This window comes from Anoplophora glabripennis, unplaced genomic scaffold (genome assembly GCF_000390285.2).
Source record: "Anoplophora glabripennis isolate ALB-LARVAE unplaced genomic scaffold, Agla_2.0 scaffold53, whole genome shotgun sequence".
NCBI lineage: Eukaryota > Metazoa > Arthropoda > Insecta > Coleoptera > Cerambycidae > Anoplophora > Anoplophora glabripennis.
This window is the reverse complement of record NW_019416376.1, coordinates 836393-855729: the sequence shown is the minus strand read 5'-3', so window position 1 is coordinate 855729 and position 19337 is coordinate 836393. Positions and strand designations below refer to the sequence as shown.

Genomic DNA, 19337 nt, shown 5'->3' with positions numbered 1-19337 from the left:
ATGTACATTTATAAAGCTTCAAAATTCCTACAACTTTTTTGTTTGAATCATTTTTTCTAAAACGTTTATTTTTTTTATAAATGAAAAAAACTGTTTTTTGCGAACTTTGGATGCCATATTCAGGTGGGGTAAAGTAGTTCATTCAAGTAGTTCAAATCAAGTTTTATCGTTAAAGTAGCGCCTAACGGCAAAATAACGACACATCATGGCCCAATCAGCCGGGAAAATGAGTCAAATGACAAAATTTATTTTGACGTCTTCACTGACGTTTGTCTCCATCTCCGTCTAAATTCGGATATACTTCGGGTCTCTCTCGCACCGAAAAGTCAATTTTCGGCGTAGACTTTTTAAAGTGGAAATTTCACATAGAAGACGCGAACAGATCACAATATGACGTTGGGATGAAGGAAGGATGTGTATAAAATGATAGATTTGTATTATACGTTTTTCGTTTCGTGCAATTAAAACGGAAAAAATATTGTTTATATAGTTTATTTAAAATTTATATGAATACAAATATAAACTATTAAATCTAGAGTAAAAATAATAAGGCTTGTATCTTTATCGTATAAATTAAAAGTAACAAGGACAATTCATATTTATTATTAAAAAAATAAAGCGACACTTACTCGTCTAATTAAACAATATGAATTTTTCTCTAAACATTGTTGCAAGAATTTTTACAATAGCGATCCGCTTGTGAAATTTTTAAGTTTACCTTTGCAGTGAAGAACAATTATATTACAGAAATCGACGTTTTACGATCTAACCTTCTTGACCAAAGTCCTCCTTGAATTTCTCTAATTTGGTCAAATCTTCGTCGTTTACCGTCGGTTTGGATGTGGCTAGGGACCTCAACATATCGTTCTAAGAACAAAAATTACAACATTTGCTCAAGTTTCTTTCTAGGAATTTTAATGCAAATACGAGGGATATTTTTTTGTCAACCTCTGATAAACTCGCAAATAATTCCTTGTTATAGCACAAAAATAAGCCCGTGATGATAATGTCCTCATATCGGTGTTAGCCAAGCAACAAGTGTGACAAGTGCGAAGTGCATGGCATCGTTCGATTTTTACATGCCAAAGAACATGATGCGGCTGAAATTCATTGAAGACCGAGTCATGTTCATGAACTACGGCATAGTGCGTTAATAGTGCAGGAAATTCCGAAGGGCATACCGACACTCAAGAGAAGAATTTAATAGTAACTGAAAACATTATTTGGGGAGAACCATGATTTTCCTCAAATTCTGAGGTCTTTCTACAAAATCATTATAGAAAACGTTGGCTACAGAAAAGTTTGTGCACCTTTTATTTCAAAGATGCTAACCGAAAATCACAAGGCTCAGCGAACGGACTCCGGTTTGTTTCTTCGTCGATGCCATGACAGAGGGGCTGAATTTTTGAAAAAAATTGTAACGGAAGATGAGAAGTTCAAAAATCCAGAAGGAAAAACACAATCAAAATGATTCTTCAAAAATATTAAATAAAAAGTTCAAACAATCCTTAAACAAAAAAACTGATGGCTGCTATCTTTCGAGATCAGAAGGGCATTTTGTTGGTTGACTTTATGGAGTCGGGAACAACGATCAACTCGACCACGTACTGTGAGACACTGCACAAGCTGTGAAGAACAATTCAAAAACAAACGGAGAGGAACGCCTAACGCAAGGCCACGAAAATTGCTCAAAATGTTAAAATGGGGACGTATTCAACCACCATTCATACATTCCGAACTTAACGTCCAGTGACTTACTGCCACCTGTTCCTTCGGATGAAAGTAGCGTTAAGAAGACAATATTACAAATTTTTACCTAAAATTTCCAGGTGATCCAAGATTTTAAACATTTTCAGGGTAAAAATCACCATCATTACAATTTTTTTATTTGTATCTCCCTGTTAATATTTAATGAGGTATGATTATTTAAAAAATTATAAAGTGACCGTCATCAAATTTGCATTATGGTTTTCCTCAAATGAGAAACATTTTTATTTGATTTAAAAAAATTCTAATAATTTGTGCTTGTCTAAACGCCAAAAATGAAGATATATTTTTCGAAAAACATTCAATTTTAGGCTACATTCTAACATATGGGTTGATAATTGTTTAGTTTTCGAGATACAGGATACAGGAATTACAAAAATGTTTAAAAATGTTTAAAAAATAGCTATTTTATCTGAGTTTTTTACTTATATCTTGGAACCTATGCATTTTGGAAGAATATTGAAAAGGAAAAAAGTTTTAGAATTGAATTTTGCACAATATACTGCAAGTTAAAAATGTTTAAATTTATTACCGATGTTGCAAAAAAAGGCAAAAAAATCAAATTTTTTGGATAATTTCAGTCACGCAGCTTTTCGCTGATTGATCTGTTGCCGATAACTTATGGTTATGAAAATTTTTTCTAGCTTAAACTTGAAAAAACGAAGCCACTGGATCAAAGATTATTGCTAAATTGTTTATAAATTAATGGTAAATGCCGATAAACTTTGATCTATATCTCAAAAACCAATAAACGGAATTTAACTTTTTTTTTAAAAGAAGTGTCTTTCCGAGTACTTTAAAATTATAATTTAATCTAATTGTTTAAAAAAAAAGAGTGTTAACTTTACAAATAAACTGTAGCTGTCCTAATCAATCGAAAGCATTTTTCAAAAAAATGCAAAATTTTGAAAATCAAAAATTTTTTTCAAACAATTACTTTGCGAAAACTATTGAACCGATTTTAATGAAATTTGGTGTGTTGTTTTATTATCCTATAAAGTTTTTTTTACCAAAATTAGAATGCCATCGGAGCAATTAAAACATTTAAAAAAAATTATCCTAAAAACTTCAGATTTTTTTGCTTTTTTTCATCAATTTGCAACAACGGCTATAAATTTAAACATTTTTAATACAGTATATTGTGCAAAATTCAATTCTAAAACTTTTTTCTTCCGTATTCTTCCAAATTATTTTTTAAATTTTTTAAAACATTTTTGCAATTTTGAAAATGTTCCAGAACTCGCCCAGATCTAGAGATCTACACTTTTATGTGAGTTGTACTGATTGTAATCCAGAAAAAATTTGCTTGCCCCCACTCACCTCCACCTCAAAACAGATCCGCCCTGATCTAAGTATAAAAATCAGTTTTAGGAATTACAAAATGTTTTTAGGGAAACTTTTTTTTTATTTTGAGAAGTTCTATCAACACAGATAATTCGGTTTGTGCAATTCAGGACACTCTTATGTTAAAGAAAAATTTAACGACGTCCTGTGTAGCACTTGGTAAATAAGGGCCAATCACAACTTAAAAAAAAATCCAGTAAAATTCGCAAAATCTCCCGATATTTCCAAATCTATGAAATTCTCTGATAATTAGTGGTTTCGATGTAGATGAGGAGCTGCAGTCTGGGGCCACGAACTTATCACAAGGAGAAAAACGTTTTTCACGGGGACAATAAAAAACTAATAACCCATTGTAAAAAATGTCTTGGTCAAGACGGAGATTATGTTGAAAAACAGCTTAAACACGTTCAGTGTATTTTTTTTTTCAGAGGTTGATAAAAAAGTATCCCTCAATAAAAATGTGAAAATAATCGGACCAAATTTAAAGTAATAATAGTAAAATCTACGTTACCAAAGTCACTGGTGGTTCGGCCAACTTCTCGCCCTCCACTTCCATCCAAGACATTTCTATAGCTCCCGCATCACCCGGAGAACACGGGGTGAGGAGATCGTCGACAATGACGTTGGGGTCCTTGGGACTCGGCCCTCGGATCTTCTTGAAATGCGTGGCAGTTTGCACTTTACGGACCGGTTGCATTAAGGCGTCCCTGACGACGATGCTTATATCAGCACCGGAATATCTACAGGGAGAAATCGTGTTACAATTTAAAGCAGCAACGTCAAAAATTATTCTCACCCTTCGGTTCTCTTGCCCAGTTCTTTGATGTCGTCCTCGGTGAGTTCGGTACGGGTATTGCCTAAATGCAGCTTGAACATGACGGCCCTGGCGGGCTCCTCTGGAAGGGGGATGTAGATGCGTTTCTCGAATCTTCTGCGGATGGCGGCGTCCAATACCCAGGGGATGTTCGTGGCACCCAAGACTAGGATACCTTCGGTGTCATGACCCACTCCTACAGGCGCCAAAATATACATTAAGAACCGATTTTCGTATACAGAAAATATACAAAAAAAAATTAACTACAAACATTTTTTCCTTTTCCATTTTCGCCTAAAATCAACTCTTGAAAAGATACATAATTAAATAAGAAGGAAAATATGACATTTTTCGAATTTTTTTAACATATTGTGCCGCCAAAAGTTAAGCCCACTTTTATTTTTTATGCGCATAGAAAAATTTTCACTTCAAGTGATATTTGAAAGCCAAAAAGCCAAAAATCTCCGTGGATATACGATTCACCCAAATATGGACTTTTTGAAACAGATACCATCTGGACTAAAAAGAAACTTCCATATCCACAGGCGTCTAAGTAATATGAGCAATATTTTATCTGTTATCAGTAATAAATTAATCAATAACAGTAAATTACTGGCACGTGATAACAGATCAACTAGTAATTTTGTCTCAGTTCAAAATTCTCACAAAAATTGTATTTTTCATTCACTCTTACAATCGAAATTTCTATACTAGGGTTTTTTGTACGTAACACTGACATTTACATACCTTGCATCTGTACCAAGAATTCCGTTTTGATCCTTCTGGCAGATTCTGACTCATTATCTGAACGGGAAGAGCAAAGAGAATCGATTTCGTCTATGAATATAATACTAGGTTTATGTGTTCGAGCGAGTTCAAACAGATTCCTCACTAGTTTTTCAGACTCCCCCAACCATTTTGAAACCAAATCGGAAGAAGAAACGGAGAAGAACGTCGAGTTGTTAGCCTCTGTTGCCACGGCTTTCGCCAAATACGATTTACCGGTACCAGGAGGCTATAAACACATACAGAGTATGAGCTCATATGTTCACTATAATTGTCTTCGATTTCCAAAATCAAAAGGCATATTCAACGATGTGCAGGAACCTATCTTCGATTTTTTGAAAATTATACAAAATATTTTTGGTTTACATTAAACTTATTTTTGAAAATAAGTAATGTTAATACCAAATAAAATAGTTTGTTATCCACATCACTATATATTTCCTTATCTTTCACAAATGAAATACGAAACATTGATATAAAAACATATAAGGTGTTAACACCTGTGATTAACAAGTCGTTAAATAATAAACTCGACTCCTGCAAAATTTTATGAGTAATCTAATTGTAAGATAATGTTTTTTGAATCTATGAAATATTTTTATATTTTAGATATTTTTAAAAGTAGTATTTTCTTAAAATTTCAGTATGGTAGATAAAACAGTTCAAGGTTATTAATTTACTTACCCCAAATAAAAGAATCCCTTTCCAAGGAACCCTCTTCCCACTAAATAAATGAGGGAATCTTATGGGCAAAATCACAGCTTCTTTGAGTGCCTCCTTAGCGGCATCTAGTCCAGCAACGTCACTCCATTTGACATGAGGTTTTTCTACAACAATCGCACCTTCCAATTTACTTTGTAACTTTTTCTTATCTGGATCATCCTCGTCTTCATCACTATCACTCTTTTTGTCATCCCTAAAGAATTAATTCCGAATAACGATTATATTTTAAAAGTAAAGTAACGTGTATCACTAACTTGGATGAACCTCCGTCTAATACAGGCTTTTTCTTTCCCTTCTTGATAGATTCCTTAATTTTTTCGGCTCTTTCAAGGTACTGTACACATTTGGCTCGGATGCTTTCTTTCGCTTTTTCTCCTTGGGCTTCATCTAAAAAAAGTAAAGTAAACTCTGGACGAGAACAGTAAATGTTTACGGTATATTACATTTAATGGCATGAAGGAAGTACTCTACACCGTGTTCGTACAAACGCAAGGCCTCTTCATAATTCTTATTCCTGTCTTCCTCGGTGGCTTTGGTAACTAATTCAATTGCCTTCTGTAATGTGGTTCCTGCTGCCATGTTATTTAATTGATTCTTAAAAACAGTGATTCACTCATATAAAAATGTCCTGGTGATAAGTAACTCAGTTCAACAGAAACCCGTACTTGATAACGTAGTTATTGTACGAATGTAGGCCCTAACGCAATTTAAATGGACTAGAGCGTTGGACGTCAAAAATACATTTTTGAAAATATCAATAAATGTACTTATTTATAGTGATTATAACAAAATAATTACACACCTAATAACTGGGGAAATGACAGATCATTTCGTTCGTGCATTTGACATTTCCTAGGAAAAAAATAGTGGCGCCGCTAACATCGGTGTGAGAATCATGTACTAGTTCGTTTAGGCTAGGGACATACTAGGCGTTTTTCACGAACGTGTTTGCGTTTTAAACGATTTTTGGCGGCATAATAATAGTGTGATTGGAGGTTTAATTAGGATTTGTCCGATTTATTGTTTTGTAACACACTGTATAAAAATGTGGTCAGCTATCATGAATAATTGTAATAACCGTTTTCTAAAAATAGATGTGAAAATATTTCTAAAATATTTAAGGAAATATTCATTACCGCGAGTAAAATATACAGTGTGTTCACGGAGAGAACGTTTTAATTTTTTAGTTATTTTTCCTGTCAAGTTCATTGCATTTATCATAAATAAATTTAGGATTTGATGTACAAGGTGTTTTTATTTTTAATTTAGGAAAATGTGACCTTGAAAATTTATTAAAAAGTTGTAACTAAATAATCGTAGTGATGGATAAATGACTTGAAATATTAAAAATCAGTAACTTTAAAATGATTTTAATATGATTATATTGAAAAAATTGATAATGTTAAATATTTATGGAAATATTTGACGACTGATCAGTTTATGGTCGCTGATTCATAATTTTTGATAACTGGCTGCCATCATTAAAAAATATTAACAAAATTACAAGTTCAACCATCAAAGTAATAAATATTGGAAAGAAAACAAAAAATACATTACATCGACGATAAAAAGGAAATAAATAAAAAAAAACAATCACTTATTTGTCTTATTTATTGTTATCTTATTGTTTTAAAAACCATGACCATGACAAGAGATAAAAAATCTTTAGAACACATCAATTTTCTAGTGATTCCTATATATAAATACAGATATAGACAAAACTAACATATAAAATATTTTTTTTTTTTATCAAACATCGTAACAAAAACATTAACCACTACCATTAATAAAAAGTAAGAATCAGTCACGCTGTAAGTAAAGCTTAGTAATTTATACAGACAAGGCTATCATTTCGACAAAAACATTTGCTGTTCTCTAATACCAAAATTTATGTTTTAAAATTCATGTTCTATTTCAAAATTTTGAAGAGGTAGATACACTTTTACGACGTTCTCTCAGAGAACAAAGAAAAATGTGCCGTCTTTTAACCGTTGCATTTATAAAAATTTAATTGCAACTATCGCAAATATATTTTTAAAAATTAGAAGACATTAAATTCAAATTTTCAGGATTTTCTACACTGCTAAATAAAATAAGAAACGAACTTCTGGGTAGTCAGTGACGCGAATTACCATTTTCCGATTAATTTACCATGAAATTAATACCGTCCTTATCAAAACGCCTTATCTGTTTAGAGACGAAAGATGAAGTGATGAATTAAGGGTAAGCGTAAAAATAGTGTCACTCAGTGCAGTACAAAAATAAAAAATATACAGATCTCTTACAAACCCCACAAAACGTTCAATAAATCTTATAGAAAATACGACTTCACTTCTAATCGGTATACTTATAATTCAAAAAAAAGATATACAGTGTGTTCCACTTTACACGCACCAAAAAAAAGAAAGAAGGGTCGATTTTCAAAATTTTCTGTTTCTACTCCAACTTCATGACCTTCAGAGATGAAAAGTTTTTGAAAATCGACAGTTGTATTCTAAAATATGAAAATGGTGCTACTTAAAGAGGAGTGCGCTGTATATAACACAAATTTTCATGATTTAAAAACTACTGTTACTATTATTATAAAGAAATTTTTACTTAAATACCATTACTTGTTTAATGATAATATTCATGATATTTTCTAGGGAAAGCCTATTTTATTAATGCGTTAAAAAGTAGATTTTTTAAATTAAATTAATTAATTTTTCATGGCAGAAGTTTTGTGAATATTTTTTCTATTGCACTAAAATTTCCGAAACTAACTCGAATCATTTTCATCGAGTTTAATTTAGTTTGTAACGACGGAGAACCAAACTCGTAAAAACGAAACTTACCAAGTATTTGCTGGCCGCTTACCTCCATGTAAGTATTAATAAAATAGGACCCACACTTTCCTATATTGACTCCTGCTTGATACAATATGATAATATGAAAGGTTAATAATAACGAACCATTCGAGAAGGTAAACCTGTGATGTCTTCAGAGTTTGGTGAAAAATATATATCGTGGTTCTTTGGCAACCCTGTATTCTTCGACATGGTATAACAATAAAAAAAATCAAAATAACTAATGCCCCGTTAAGCAAAAACAAAGTACAAAGGGAAAATTAACGTTTGTAGTTCTTATGTATGTATTAAATATTTTTCAATAAAAAAAAGAACAATAAATAAGGTAAATTGACGACCGAAACCAAGGAAAAACTTTAAAAACTATAAAATCAATAAACGGTTGTAAAAGTATTTAGAAAACGGTGAAAAATCTATTTGGCTTATTTTTTTCCCGAGCCCGATGTACAGATTAGGGCGAGACCTGCCGTCAAGACGGACCAGAACAACAAAGTCGCTTCCAGGTGGTTTGTTACGTATCTGATGCTGTCGAGTGCCTGTTTCCAGATGGGATTGACAGTTTGTTTGGACAGTGTCGGTAGCAAATTCCGTGCCTTCAAGAATTCGATCAGAGCCGGTGAATCCCTGGAGAATGCGGGGAAATATTCTGATACCCTTTCACGCACCCACCAGGTTGACTGGGATCTGCAATTTTTTACGATTTTCTTTACTAATTCTGACTGGTCGTGTAATTACAAATTTACAAAAAAAACCAAAGCCCGTACCATAGGAAATATATTAAAAAGTTGATAAAGTACAATCCGTGCGATATTTGTTGAGGCAGAACTCCAAGAAGTCCCCTACGTCACTTTCTCGTAACTAACCGCACGGACTGTAAGTCAATCCTTATTTTAAGGAGGATACTCTTGTTTTCAAACTCGTTTCTGCAGGAAACAAAATTGAAATGTCACACTTTGAAACTTTCAAATTGAGCATGCGAGTATTCTGAAAATGATCCTCGAAACACGTCGAAAAATTAAAAACGTAAGTAAATAAAGAGTTTTAATTGTCAGTGTTGCGAGAAACAACTAATCCGAGGGCTATATGCCCCTACCGGCATTGAATTATTCTCGCAACAACTAGTGCAACAGCTAGGGTCGTTCGTCAGTTTAACCCACCAGGCACAGACCGGTTTCGGACTTATTAGTCCTCATCAGTGTTCCATAGGTGACACAACCGACGAACGATCCAGCTGTTTTGCGTCGTATCCTCATGACAAGGAAATACACTGTACGCGAGAGTGCAAATGGCGAACAGTTGAAATATGCCGACTGACAACGAATTTTTGTGCATGTTCAGGAAAAAGTATAAAAATTTTTGAAAATTAATGTTCATATGCGCTTAAAAAAATATACTGCTGGAATCAAAGAAAACTGTCCGTTAAGGGAGATTTCGGTGCACTTACTTTTGGCTCCACGGGGTGTACTTGTATCTGTAAAGGATTCCCCTGATGTACCTCGGTGGTTTTTGCGTGTAGGGCGAGTGCAGTTTATCCAAAAGCGCGAGCACCTCCGGTTTTCCCACCAAGAGCCTGTGAGTTAGGGACAACAGCCACGGTTGTTTTTCGTAAGTGCTGTACGCCGCCCAGTACATTTGCCAGTCCAACTTTGGAGCGTAAGGTGCTGTTAACATATCACGGATTAATCCGAGTACGTTTACCGAGATTAACGTTTAAATATTCCCGTCACACATCAAAACTTACCGACAAACGGCAGGGAGTGATTTACGTTTCCTGGTTTATACAAGAAATTGTATTCCCTCCAAGGTCCTTCTATGCTATCGGATCCTTCGAGAATTATTTCGGGTCGACCGTCCACTCCTGTCATTCTGGGAAACAGTCCGTATTGGTTAACGGCGTGCAGCTTATGTAGTCTGTTGTAAACGGTACGAACCGATGGGGCTACTGTTGAATTGGACGTTGGATGTAAAGATGCCAAAGGAACCTGTAAATAATTTAAAACAAAAATTCAGGGACACATTTTTTTTTTCCGAACAAACTCACCGCATTAGCAAAGAACAAAAGAACGGCAACAATCCCGTAGAAGACAGTTGAAATAATTCCTACGGTTTTACTTCCAGATCCTTGATTATCGAACAAGACGTGGGACAAAGTATATAAAACTGTTCCAGCTAGTGACAACAGGCCAAAATGGATGGTGTATGTTAAGCCCTGGCTTAAAACGTTGTCGAATTGAATTTTCGTGAAAGCTAGAAAAGTTATTCGAAATTAGCATATTTTGAACAGTAATTTGAAAAGACCACTCACCAATATTGGATTCAATATGCGTTCCACCAAATTTCAGTGAATATAAATTAACCACACCATACAATATTCCCCCGAATATTACGACATTTACAATTTTGCCCACAATCGTCCATCTGCTAAGTGCTTTTTTCCTTCCGTAGAAAAATTGGTCGTCTAACAGAGACAAAAGCAGCGTTACAATTAACATATTCGAAAAATCAAAGTTTCCGGTGAGAACAATACATATTTGTAGGACGATCTAAAACCAAATTAAAAAACATATTTAGTAAACAATTTTTTTCCTAATAGAAAAAATTGTTACCTGGAAAACAAAACTCGTCAATCGTACACTTCTGATCGGAACGAGGAAGAAAAACGGTAGGACAATCTCGGAAACGTTAGCAAATATCTGGATCAACCTCAGATACCAATCAGGTAAATGGTGGGAATACCATGATAATGGACTTGGTAAAGGCATAGTTTGAAAGTGATAATATAAAGCTGAAAATAAATTCCATATATTGTAACCCTAAATTAATCCTTTTCAGACTACAGTAACTTACCCGTAAGACTCCACCACTTTGGGCATCCACTGATGAATTTCGTTAAACCGACTGTAAGCAAAAACCTAAAGAGGAACCATTTCACTAGCCAAAAACTAACAAAATCACTAGATGCGCCTTTGGAACCCTTTTTTCTGCCCGGTAAAAGTGGAGCAACCAAAATTGCCAGAAAGCCAGCTTCCAAAAGGAATTCATCGCTGCAAGTAATTTCCATAAATTAACTCAAATGATTATACAAAAAACACAAGGCTGAATACAAAAAAATAACAAGAAATTCTATAAAAAAAGAAAAACATATTTGAGTTTTTAATGGTAATAAGAAATGAGTAATATTTAATAAAAAATATATACTTACTAGCTTGATGTAACAAAGGTCTGGCCTATTTGAAATAGAGAGAAATATAACGACCAAAGACCAGCAAAAAGAGGAATAGTGCAAAACTTTTGTGATACCAGCCTAAAAGGAATACAAAGATTAGGTAGGTATTCACTACTATTCTAAATGCACTTAAGAGTTAAATAACAAATTGCTGGATGTAAATTTAAAAATGTTTTCAATAAACATGCATCATATTTTTTAGTCTATCTCAGTTTTAATCTGTGTCAATTATACATTTACATCATTTTGTTTATTAACTGTGCATAAAATTAGAGATGATGACAATAATAAAACTTTCCTTTAAAATTTCAAGATAATTATCAAGTATTAGTAGTAACAATTGGAGTTTTGGACAAAATGTCGTACTAAAATGCAGAAGAAAATCTATTATCAATATTGACTACAAGGGTTACACTGAAATTTCACTTTTTAAATTTGTGAACATGTTACTCATAAAATGAAAGTCGTTTGAATAAACATTTACAAAACAGTATTAAATTACACTTACCCAGTAAAAGCTAAGAATGCCCCCAGCAGAGCTAACACATCAAGAGCATAATTCGTATCCAAGCCCAGATATGGTGCTAACCAAAGCAATGTTGGTTGGTAATGCACTTTCGCAGAAAGTGTCTTATGTTTACTATTTTCTAAAACTGCTTTCGCTGGTAGCACACCATTATCACCATATAAACCTGCAAGTTAGAAAAAGTTATATTGGTCTCGGATAGAAATAAAAAATAGTTTTTTATCTTTAGTAGTATTCTAATTTGATGTTAAATAAGACATGACATAACGAGCATTGAAGGTGAGCTCCAATTTATCCATCTACATCGTCAAAGCTACTTCTTCCCATACTTACCTGGAATTTGAATGTAAAATGATAAAAATGCAGACAAGTAAACAATACAAAATGCCCGTAGAAACAAATTTCGGGTATAGCGCAGAGGAATCATGGTCACGATTTCGTGCTTATAATTTTGAAAATGTAAAATAAATCACACCATAAACGCACAATACAATTCCGACTCTTCTTCAGTCAAGTCGATTTGATGTAAGTGGCAATTTGATGGACGAGGACGTTCTTTCGCCTCCACAGATCACAGAAAAATTTCGCCTCCTGGATTGGTCAACGCGACGACGCGCCGCTCATCTACAAACGCCCAACCGAAACTTACCACACAAAAATCAGTGGTGTAGCACAGTATTTTTCTTATTACTTTTTCTCAAAATATTTTTGAAAAGCGTAATAGTAACTATCTAACTATATTTATTGTATTTATAAGAAAAAGTAAGTAAAACGATTATTTAATTTAAATTATTTCTGGCCATTTGCGTTATTGGATTAGCTGAAAAAGTAAGATTTGAACCCCGTGGTCCTCTCTTTGTATACGCCACTACTCAGAGCTTGGAGATTGAAATTTAATATTTCTATGGTTTTAGTTCATCGCTGAGTAAAGTATTTTAGTATTTTATGGGTACAATATTATTTCCTAATCCTATCGTTTCCAATTTTTTTTATTTTTGGTTGCTTGTGATCCTTTTTCTTTTATTGATAAAAAAAAGTAGGTACTTCAGGTCTTTGTACTTTTTATGAAATTTTTTTCCACTTCTACTTAGTAGTATAAAAAGCGTGCCTTATAAAATTTTGATTTGGGAAAATTATTTATATACAAAGACTAATAAGTTGTACCAGTTGTACCTTATTAATAAATATTACTAAGAATTAATAATTTACAAGTTAAGTTTCACGTCAACTTTTAATTTTAGATTTATCATCATATTTATTTTTAGTCTCAAGTATAAATAATAGTAAAGTTTGTTTTTGGGTATATGTAAAACGGTGTAATAAACATAGATAACAGTATTTTTCCTTTCTCTATGTGCATTTAGGCCGGTCGGCGTTAACATACTCACCATAGACAAAGACGGAAAACTCACGGAGCAGGAACTAATGTAAATCAACATTTTACGACTCTTCACTCAAGCGGGTCAAGCCCACGGTCCGTAAAAAAGACGCTATGTGAAAAGACGGTCGAGTCCCAGATTAATTTGAATTAATCTGGGACTTTACCATTTCTTTAGGGTGAATGCCAAAGAGAAGAAGAAGAAGAAGTAGCATTTCTTTGTTAAAAAAATAAAAACAATTTTGGAAAGGGGAAATTGTATATAACCTAAAAATGGTGGTATTTATTTGTGTTTGATGACGAAGTTTCGAGTTGCATTATTAAAAGTATAATTAATTTATTTTACAAAATACTTAACAGTTCTTGGCCTTTAGTAATCAAAAATCAATATTTACCAGTCTAATTTGTCTACTTACCTAATTAAGGAGGTCAAACATTAATAGATTTAAAATATGTCTATATCTGAAGACGAAGACTTACCTCAGTTATCTTCAGAAACATTTGCAGGTTTACAAGAATTTTATAAAGAGCAAGAGGATCGTGAAAAACGTTTAGAATTACTAGCCTCAGAGACGATAAATGGCGACGTAACAATTCATGAAAATTGGGTAGGATTGGAGACATTAAATTTATATGGTAATAATTCTCAATTTTTTAGCAACTAAGTCAATTTTGGTATGATGACAGAACTATTGAAGCGTTAGTCGATGTTGCTATAAAAGCTGCAGGTTCAAACGGAAATATTGCTCTAGTATCTTGTCCAAGTTTATATAGAAAACTAAAAGAAAAAGCTGACCCTAACTGTGATAGTAGGTTCAAGAAAATTATCTGGAAATGAAAGTGAATTAATACATATTTTTTAGTAACACTGTTTGAGTATGATAAAAGATTTGCCATGTACGGTAAAGATTTTATAATGTATGATTACAAGTTTCCATTGGCAATACCTAGAGATAAGTCTAGTTATTACGATATCGTATTAGCAGATCCTCCATTTCTATCAGAAGAATGTTTAACAAAGACTGCTGTAACTATCAAATTTTTAACAAAAAGGAAAATTTTATTATGCACAGGCAAGTATATTTTTTTATGAAATTCGACATCTATATATTATGCAAAAAATTAAATTATTTTTTGCTTTTTAGGTGCTATAATGGCAGATTTAGTACGGAGGTTATTGGATTTAAAAAAGAGCTCATTCGAGCCAAAACACGCAAATAACTTAGCTAACGAATTCTGGTGCTATACAAATTTTAACATAGACGATGTATTGTGATAAAATGAAACAAAAAAAATTTGTAATCATTTTTATTGTTTAAGTGATATGTTTGCATGAAATGTATGTGAATATACAACAAATATAAAAGCTGTCAAAAAGCCAACAAATTTCATAATGAAACAGCGTGGATATAAAATTCTTTTAACTTTATAAACTTGTAACATATTTATACATTCTTGCAATATAAAAAATTAAACGGAATAAAGTTTTGTTACCTCTCCCAGATCTATTTTGACTAGAATATTGCCCTTAACTAGCGTTGGGCACTATCGAATAAAAATTAGTTAACAAACGGGTTTGTCGATGAGCGCAATTACTAATTATTCGATAGTTTCCATCACCACCTTTAACCATAACCCACAACCTGAGTAACAAATACAAAGACAAAAAAAATTAAGTATCGCTTTTTTTCTATTTTACTAATAGCACATACATTAAAGGCCCCACTACAGATGCAATATCTTGGTCCCGCCAGATTTGCTCTACCTCGGAATAACTATTTTCCCTTCTTTATAGATTCAAGAAAGTGTAAGTTAAGCTGAATTCCAGCATATTCGAAATTAACTTTGGATTCGATAAAGATCCATCACTTCTGAGATTTAAAATAAAGAGGACAGAGAAATTTATAAGCTTTCTGCAAGTATATTATGATTAAAATATAAGATATTACATCTTGAAATTGTTGATACTAAATTCAGAAAAATTCTTAACACATTGCATGCCAAAAATGAACAAAATGACCAGTCGTGTCAAAACAACACGAACAATGTATAAAGTAAGCAAATTTTTTAAGTTAAATATTTTCAAAATCTCAAAGATAAAGAAATTTCTCATTTACACAGGGGCGGATCCAGAGACGGATTTTAGGGGAAAATAAAGGTTGTACAGAAGATTGAGAACCGAGTTTAGAATTTCAGTATATGGGTTTATTTTTATGACTGGTTCTTGTCGTTCTATTTGTACCGAAATTAAAATAATTTGGACTGTTTGGAAGTGGGATATTTCGACAGATCCGCCCTGGTCTATGATATTGTTCCCAAATTATTTCCACAGCATTTTCTATGTTTTCACATAATTCCTCAACTGTATTCATTTTAGTCTCGTAAATCAAACTTTTTCATGTAACCCTGTACGTAAAAATCAGACTATAATCTGGCGAACTTGGAGTCCACGATATTGGTCCATTATGTCTAACTTTGTTTTTAATAAAAAGAGTTATTTTTGAGATTTCAAAAGAATATGATTGTAAAATGTGCTTATTTTGTCACCTTCTTTGTCGGGTTAAAAGAAAATATTCAACTTAAAAAATGCAGTACATGAATGACATGGCACATGTGTTAATACTTAATATTCTCAGAGATGTTAAAAATAATGAAAAAAAAAAAAACATTTATATTCTAACTCATCTTTTTTTTAGCAAATCCGGTGCTTTAAAAGTTTATAAGTCACTGCTAGCGACTGATAAATGCATAAAATAAGAAACTCGCAAATATAACGATACTTAAATAATAAATATACTTTGCTACCTTTATATAACTCTTAATTTAAATAGTTTTCTTGCGAAAGCATACTTTTGATTGATTATTAGCAATATTTGAAACATAAAATCAAGTACATAATTTCAATCTGGTGTTATTATCCTTCTTCACATTATTTTCTTTTGTCATCACGTGTTTTCAAAACGTCGTCAAACTATTTACAAAACCACAACCATTCTCAGCTGGAACACTTTTGTAACAACCGTCAACACAGTATAGGCCTATTATTTCGCAAACAGATATACTTCAGAGAATTTGTTTTGTATAAAAAGATTTGATGTTTATAAAATAATTAAAAGCATGTTTTTACAAATAAGAAAATAATAATTGTGATTCAATTTTACCAATTCCTGTCTCATACAGAACAAATTCTTCAGGTGCTACAAATAATCAATTTTGTAATCTTTTGGTTATTACAATTAATATACAGTCTTACGTATCATTGCATTAGATAACATATGTATATTTACGCCAACTTTGGTTAATAATGGTTTTAACTATTTACACATTTACTACGTTATACTCAGTAAAATTAAACAAAATTGCTTACCGTGAAAATAAATAAAATCTAAGCTACATCCTAGTCTATCAGTATATCACTAAAGATTTTGATATTCCTGTTACATGATTATTAAAATATTTGTTATATTGTTTCTTTTGACATCCAAACATAAGTATAATTCATAAAAAAAATCGAACCACATATTTATACAACCTCAGCTGAACAGATCCTGGCCAGTTTCCTGTAAAGTTTTATTTGTTAGTCTTTCGATCTCACTAAGAAGAAACTGAGTGTCAGTATCGACCTCTGACAGAGGGGGGCTAGCACGTATGGAGTTTTGGACATTATCCCATTCGAGAGAGTTAGCCGATGAAACTCTCGACCAATCCGAGTCACTATTAGGTGCGGGTGCCGTGTTTTGCGGACTAGTGGTGCTAGGACACTGAGATATGTCCTCGGGAATAGCGGTCCTGTTAACGTTTTTGACAATGTAGTGGAATGTTAACTATAAAAAAATAGTCTTACCATGAACTTCCCGACGGATCGTTAATAATAGAAACAGGAAGGGTCTCGTGCTCCCATTCCAAATCTATGGAGCTTGCTGGTGTCGAGGTTGCTGTTCTTTGCAGCAAAGCTCTCGCATCCAAACATTGTAGTTGGATGTCGTGACTTGTACAAGATCTATAGGTGAGAGATTTCTTGCGTGAATATTTAATAATTGAGTGTAATTTTATTAGTCAAATTATCCGAAAATATTTCTTCGTATTTTGAGAACTAATGGTGCTAAGCAAGAAAAAGGTAATTTTTGTTTCTATTTTTCTATATTATGATTTTATGGTTTGCGAGTGTGTTAAATTCTGAAGAATTTTGTTCTGTCTGTATAGATAAAAAAATTCTTACCCAGTAGATGACAAACGTTGGGATTCCGACAATCTGCTATATGAATTAAGCTGAGGATTTAATAAACCATCAACCAATTCCAATACTGGCTTTTTCTGAAATTATTTCTGGATTTACATTACGAAAATACAAAAACATGACTTTTACCCTCGAGATTTATTTTTCTACTCTTAGAATAATCCATTCAACAGATATTTTTTGTAATATTTAATAGTTAATTAAATTTATTAAGAGAAACAAATCTAAAGGATAAAATGTGGAAAGAATTACACTATCGTCATGACAGTGACACAAAATAATAAAAGAAATTGTTTATCGGAATAAAAATTAAGTATGTATTTCTGTATAAATCTCAAATAGCATAACAATTTTATGAAATTTTCGGTGCACAGTGCAGAAGACTTATCAACAAGGGTGCAGTGCAAGCGAGATAGTGAAGTAAATATCTTAGTAAATAATTACCTTGTCATTTCTTTTTTTAAAAAAACGTGATAGAAAACTTCTACAGGTATCCCAGAAAGCATGAAAAGGAACACATTTTGTTTATTTAAAATTGATACAATGCATATAACAGCAATTAGTAGCTCATGGAAATATAAAAATGTCTAACTTGCATTTTATTAATTAATAACCAAATCCTACCTTTTATTATCGTCGCTTGTAGAAATGTTCTGAAAAAAAAAAATTGGTTTAATAAACGTTTCAATTTTAATTTATTGTTCTGAATATGATATAATGATACTATAGTGGCATAGGTTACTATATACAGCTCAATTAATCTACTTTTAAGTGAATTTATTAAGTGATATGCGGCATTTTAATATTAATCACAAGAAACTTCGCATAACTGCTATTCACTCTATTTTCAAATATATATGTTTCTCTGACCTTAAAACAAAGTATTTTATTCCCATCCTTGATTCGATTACTTTCATAGCAACCGAACATCTTAAGTATTTTAAATTATTAGTTCCGAGTTGAATAATTTATTTTTTTTTGTGGTCTTGCTATTAAGTATATTAGGTGTAATTTATCTAAACTCGTTAGGAAAAATGTTTTCACAATACTTACATCTTCCACAAGAAAGGTGAAGCTGACTTCGTCATTTTGATTGTTGAGGATATTAAAACTTCGCAGTGCCCTCGAGGTATCTGATTCAGGTAGACAACTTTTAAAACAATTGCCCATTGTTGCAGCAGTCCAACGGGGACTGCATCGGTGTCAACCCCCATGGGGCTTCAATAAATGAAATGACTCCGTGTTTGTTCTATTGTCAATCAGATTTTCCTTTTTATATATGATTGTCCTTAATTAGCAAACACCTAAACACTTTATTTAATTAGCTTCGCACAAATTCAGTAATTGAGAACGATAATTACAGATCTTCCTCAAACATCATTTTCGAGGGTATTAAAGTAGTTTGCTGTTATTTAAATGTATGAACTGTTTTAAATTTTAATTTAAATATTTATTTTAAAATATATTGTTATGAAGAGGGTGTAGAATAACTGATCAAAGAAAGATCGAAAGACAGAATGACAGATATACCAATTACCAACACGAACATAAAATGTAATCTACTCAACAAAGCTACTTCTTTCTATACATCTGTTATGTTGGTATTAGTTGTAAACACTTTTAAATAAAAGTAGTAGATAATCCATTTTAAAATTCTGAAATTGGATATACAATTATGTAAATTTTTTTT

At 32.4% G+C, this 19337-nt stretch overlaps 4 protein-coding genes across 4 annotated transcripts; 1 reads left to right on the top strand and 3 right to left on the bottom strand.

Annotated features, from left to right (window-relative positions):
- Positions 1 to 598: 598 nt before the first annotated feature.
- On the bottom strand, positions 599 to 6277 carry LOC108905621 (vacuolar protein sorting-associated protein 4B). The gene is made up of 8 exons (XM_023454324.1): positions 6237 to 6277; positions 5878 to 6028; positions 5689 to 5821; positions 5396 to 5627; positions 4673 to 4940; positions 3908 to 4121; positions 3623 to 3851; positions 599 to 867 (listed from the first exon to the last, which is right to left on the bottom strand). Exons 2-8 carry the CDS (start codon positions 6011 to 6013, stop codon positions 766 to 768), a joined length of 1314 nt encoding a protein of 437 aa, XP_023310092.1. The 5' UTR covers positions 6014 to 6028; positions 6237 to 6277; the 3' UTR covers positions 599 to 765.
- Positions 6278 to 7027: 750 nt separating this feature from the next.
- LOC108905595 (lipase maturation factor 2) lies at positions 7028 to 12610 on the bottom strand. Its single transcript, XM_018708541.1, has 10 exons — positions 12366 to 12610; positions 12015 to 12198; positions 11483 to 11584; positions 11128 to 11324; positions 10887 to 11065; positions 10586 to 10823; positions 10322 to 10527; positions 10022 to 10262; positions 9725 to 9941; positions 7028 to 8964 (listed from the first exon to the last, which is right to left on the bottom strand). The coding sequence occupies exons 1-10, from the start codon at positions 12457 to 12459 to the stop codon at positions 8703 to 8705; spliced, it is 1920 nt and encodes a 639-aa protein (XP_018564057.1). The 5' UTR covers positions 12460 to 12610; the 3' UTR covers positions 7028 to 8702.
- Positions 12611 to 13490: 880 nt separating this feature from the next.
- LOC108905597 (EEF1A lysine methyltransferase 1) lies at positions 13491 to 16891 on the top strand. Its single transcript, XM_018708544.1, has 4 exons — positions 13491 to 14018; positions 14069 to 14219; positions 14274 to 14483; positions 14556 to 16891. Exons 1-4 carry the CDS (start codon positions 13863 to 13865, stop codon positions 14684 to 14686), a joined length of 648 nt encoding a protein of 215 aa, XP_018564060.1. The 5' UTR covers positions 13491 to 13862; the 3' UTR covers positions 14687 to 16891.
- Positions 16892 to 16930: 39 nt separating this feature from the next.
- LOC108905596 lies at positions 16931 to 19152 on the bottom strand. The gene is made up of 6 exons (XM_018708543.1): positions 18701 to 19152; positions 18272 to 18300; positions 18092 to 18131; positions 17630 to 17724; positions 17255 to 17410; positions 16931 to 17199 (listed from the first exon to the last, which is right to left on the bottom strand). Exons 1-6 carry the CDS (start codon positions 18815 to 18817, stop codon positions 16944 to 16946), a joined length of 693 nt encoding a protein of 230 aa, XP_018564059.1. The 5' UTR covers positions 18818 to 19152; the 3' UTR covers positions 16931 to 16943.
- Between the last annotated feature and the right edge of the window lie 185 nt (positions 19153 to 19337).

What these genes read in the sequence shown, in the direction of transcription:
- LOC108905621 (XM_023454324.1), bottom strand. Translation starts at nt 6,013, where the DNA reads ATGGCAGCAGGAACCACATTACAGAAGGCAATTGAATTAGTTACCAAA. An exon ending in CTTCCTTCATGCCATTAAAT is followed by an intron (nt 5,822 to 5,877) that starts GTAATATACCGT and finishes TACTTTTTTTAG; the next exon opens with ATGAAGCCCAAGGAGAAAAA. An exon ending in CCGAACCACCAGTGACTTTG is followed by an intron (nt 868 to 3,622) that starts GTAACGTAGATT and finishes TTTTGTTCTTAG; the next exon opens with AACGATATGTTGAGGTCCCT.
- LOC108905595 (XM_018708541.1), bottom strand. Translation starts at nt 12,459, where the DNA reads ATGATTCCTCTGCGCTATACCCGAAATTTGTTTCTACGGGCATTTTGT. An exon ending in ACCTTTGTTACATCAAGCTA is followed by an intron (nt 11,325 to 11,482) that starts GTAAGTATATAT and finishes AATTACTTGCAG; the next exon opens with CGATGAATTCCTTTTGGAAG. An exon ending in AAAGTGGTGGAGTCTTACGG is followed by an intron (nt 11,066 to 11,127) that starts GTAAGTTACTGT and finishes ATTTATTTTCAG; the next exon opens with CTTTATATTATCACTTTCAA.
- LOC108905597 (XM_018708544.1), top strand. Translation starts at nt 13,863, where the DNA reads ATGTCTATATCTGAAGACGAAGACTTACCTCAGTTATCTTCAGAAACA. An exon ending in TAACAATTCATGAAAATTGG is followed by an intron (nt 14,019 to 14,068) that starts GTAGGATTGGAG and finishes TCAATTTTTTAG; the next exon opens with CAACTAAGTCAATTTTGGTA. An exon ending in GAAAATTTTATTATGCACAG is followed by an intron (nt 14,484 to 14,555) that starts GCAAGTATATTT and finishes TTTGCTTTTTAG; the next exon opens with GTGCTATAATGGCAGATTTA.
- LOC108905596 (XM_018708543.1), bottom strand. Translation starts at nt 18,817, where the DNA reads ATGGGCAATTGTTTTAAAAGTTGTCTACCTGAATCAGATACCTCGAGG. An exon ending in TCACCTTTCTTGTGGAAGAT is followed by an intron (nt 18,301 to 18,700) that starts GTAAGTATTGTG and finishes TTTTTTTTTCAG; the next exon opens with AACATTTCTACAAGCGACGA. An exon ending in GATCCGTCGGGAAGTTCATG is followed by an intron (nt 17,200 to 17,254) that starts GTAAGACTATTT and finishes AAACGTTAACAG; the next exon opens with GACCGCTATTCCCGAGGACA.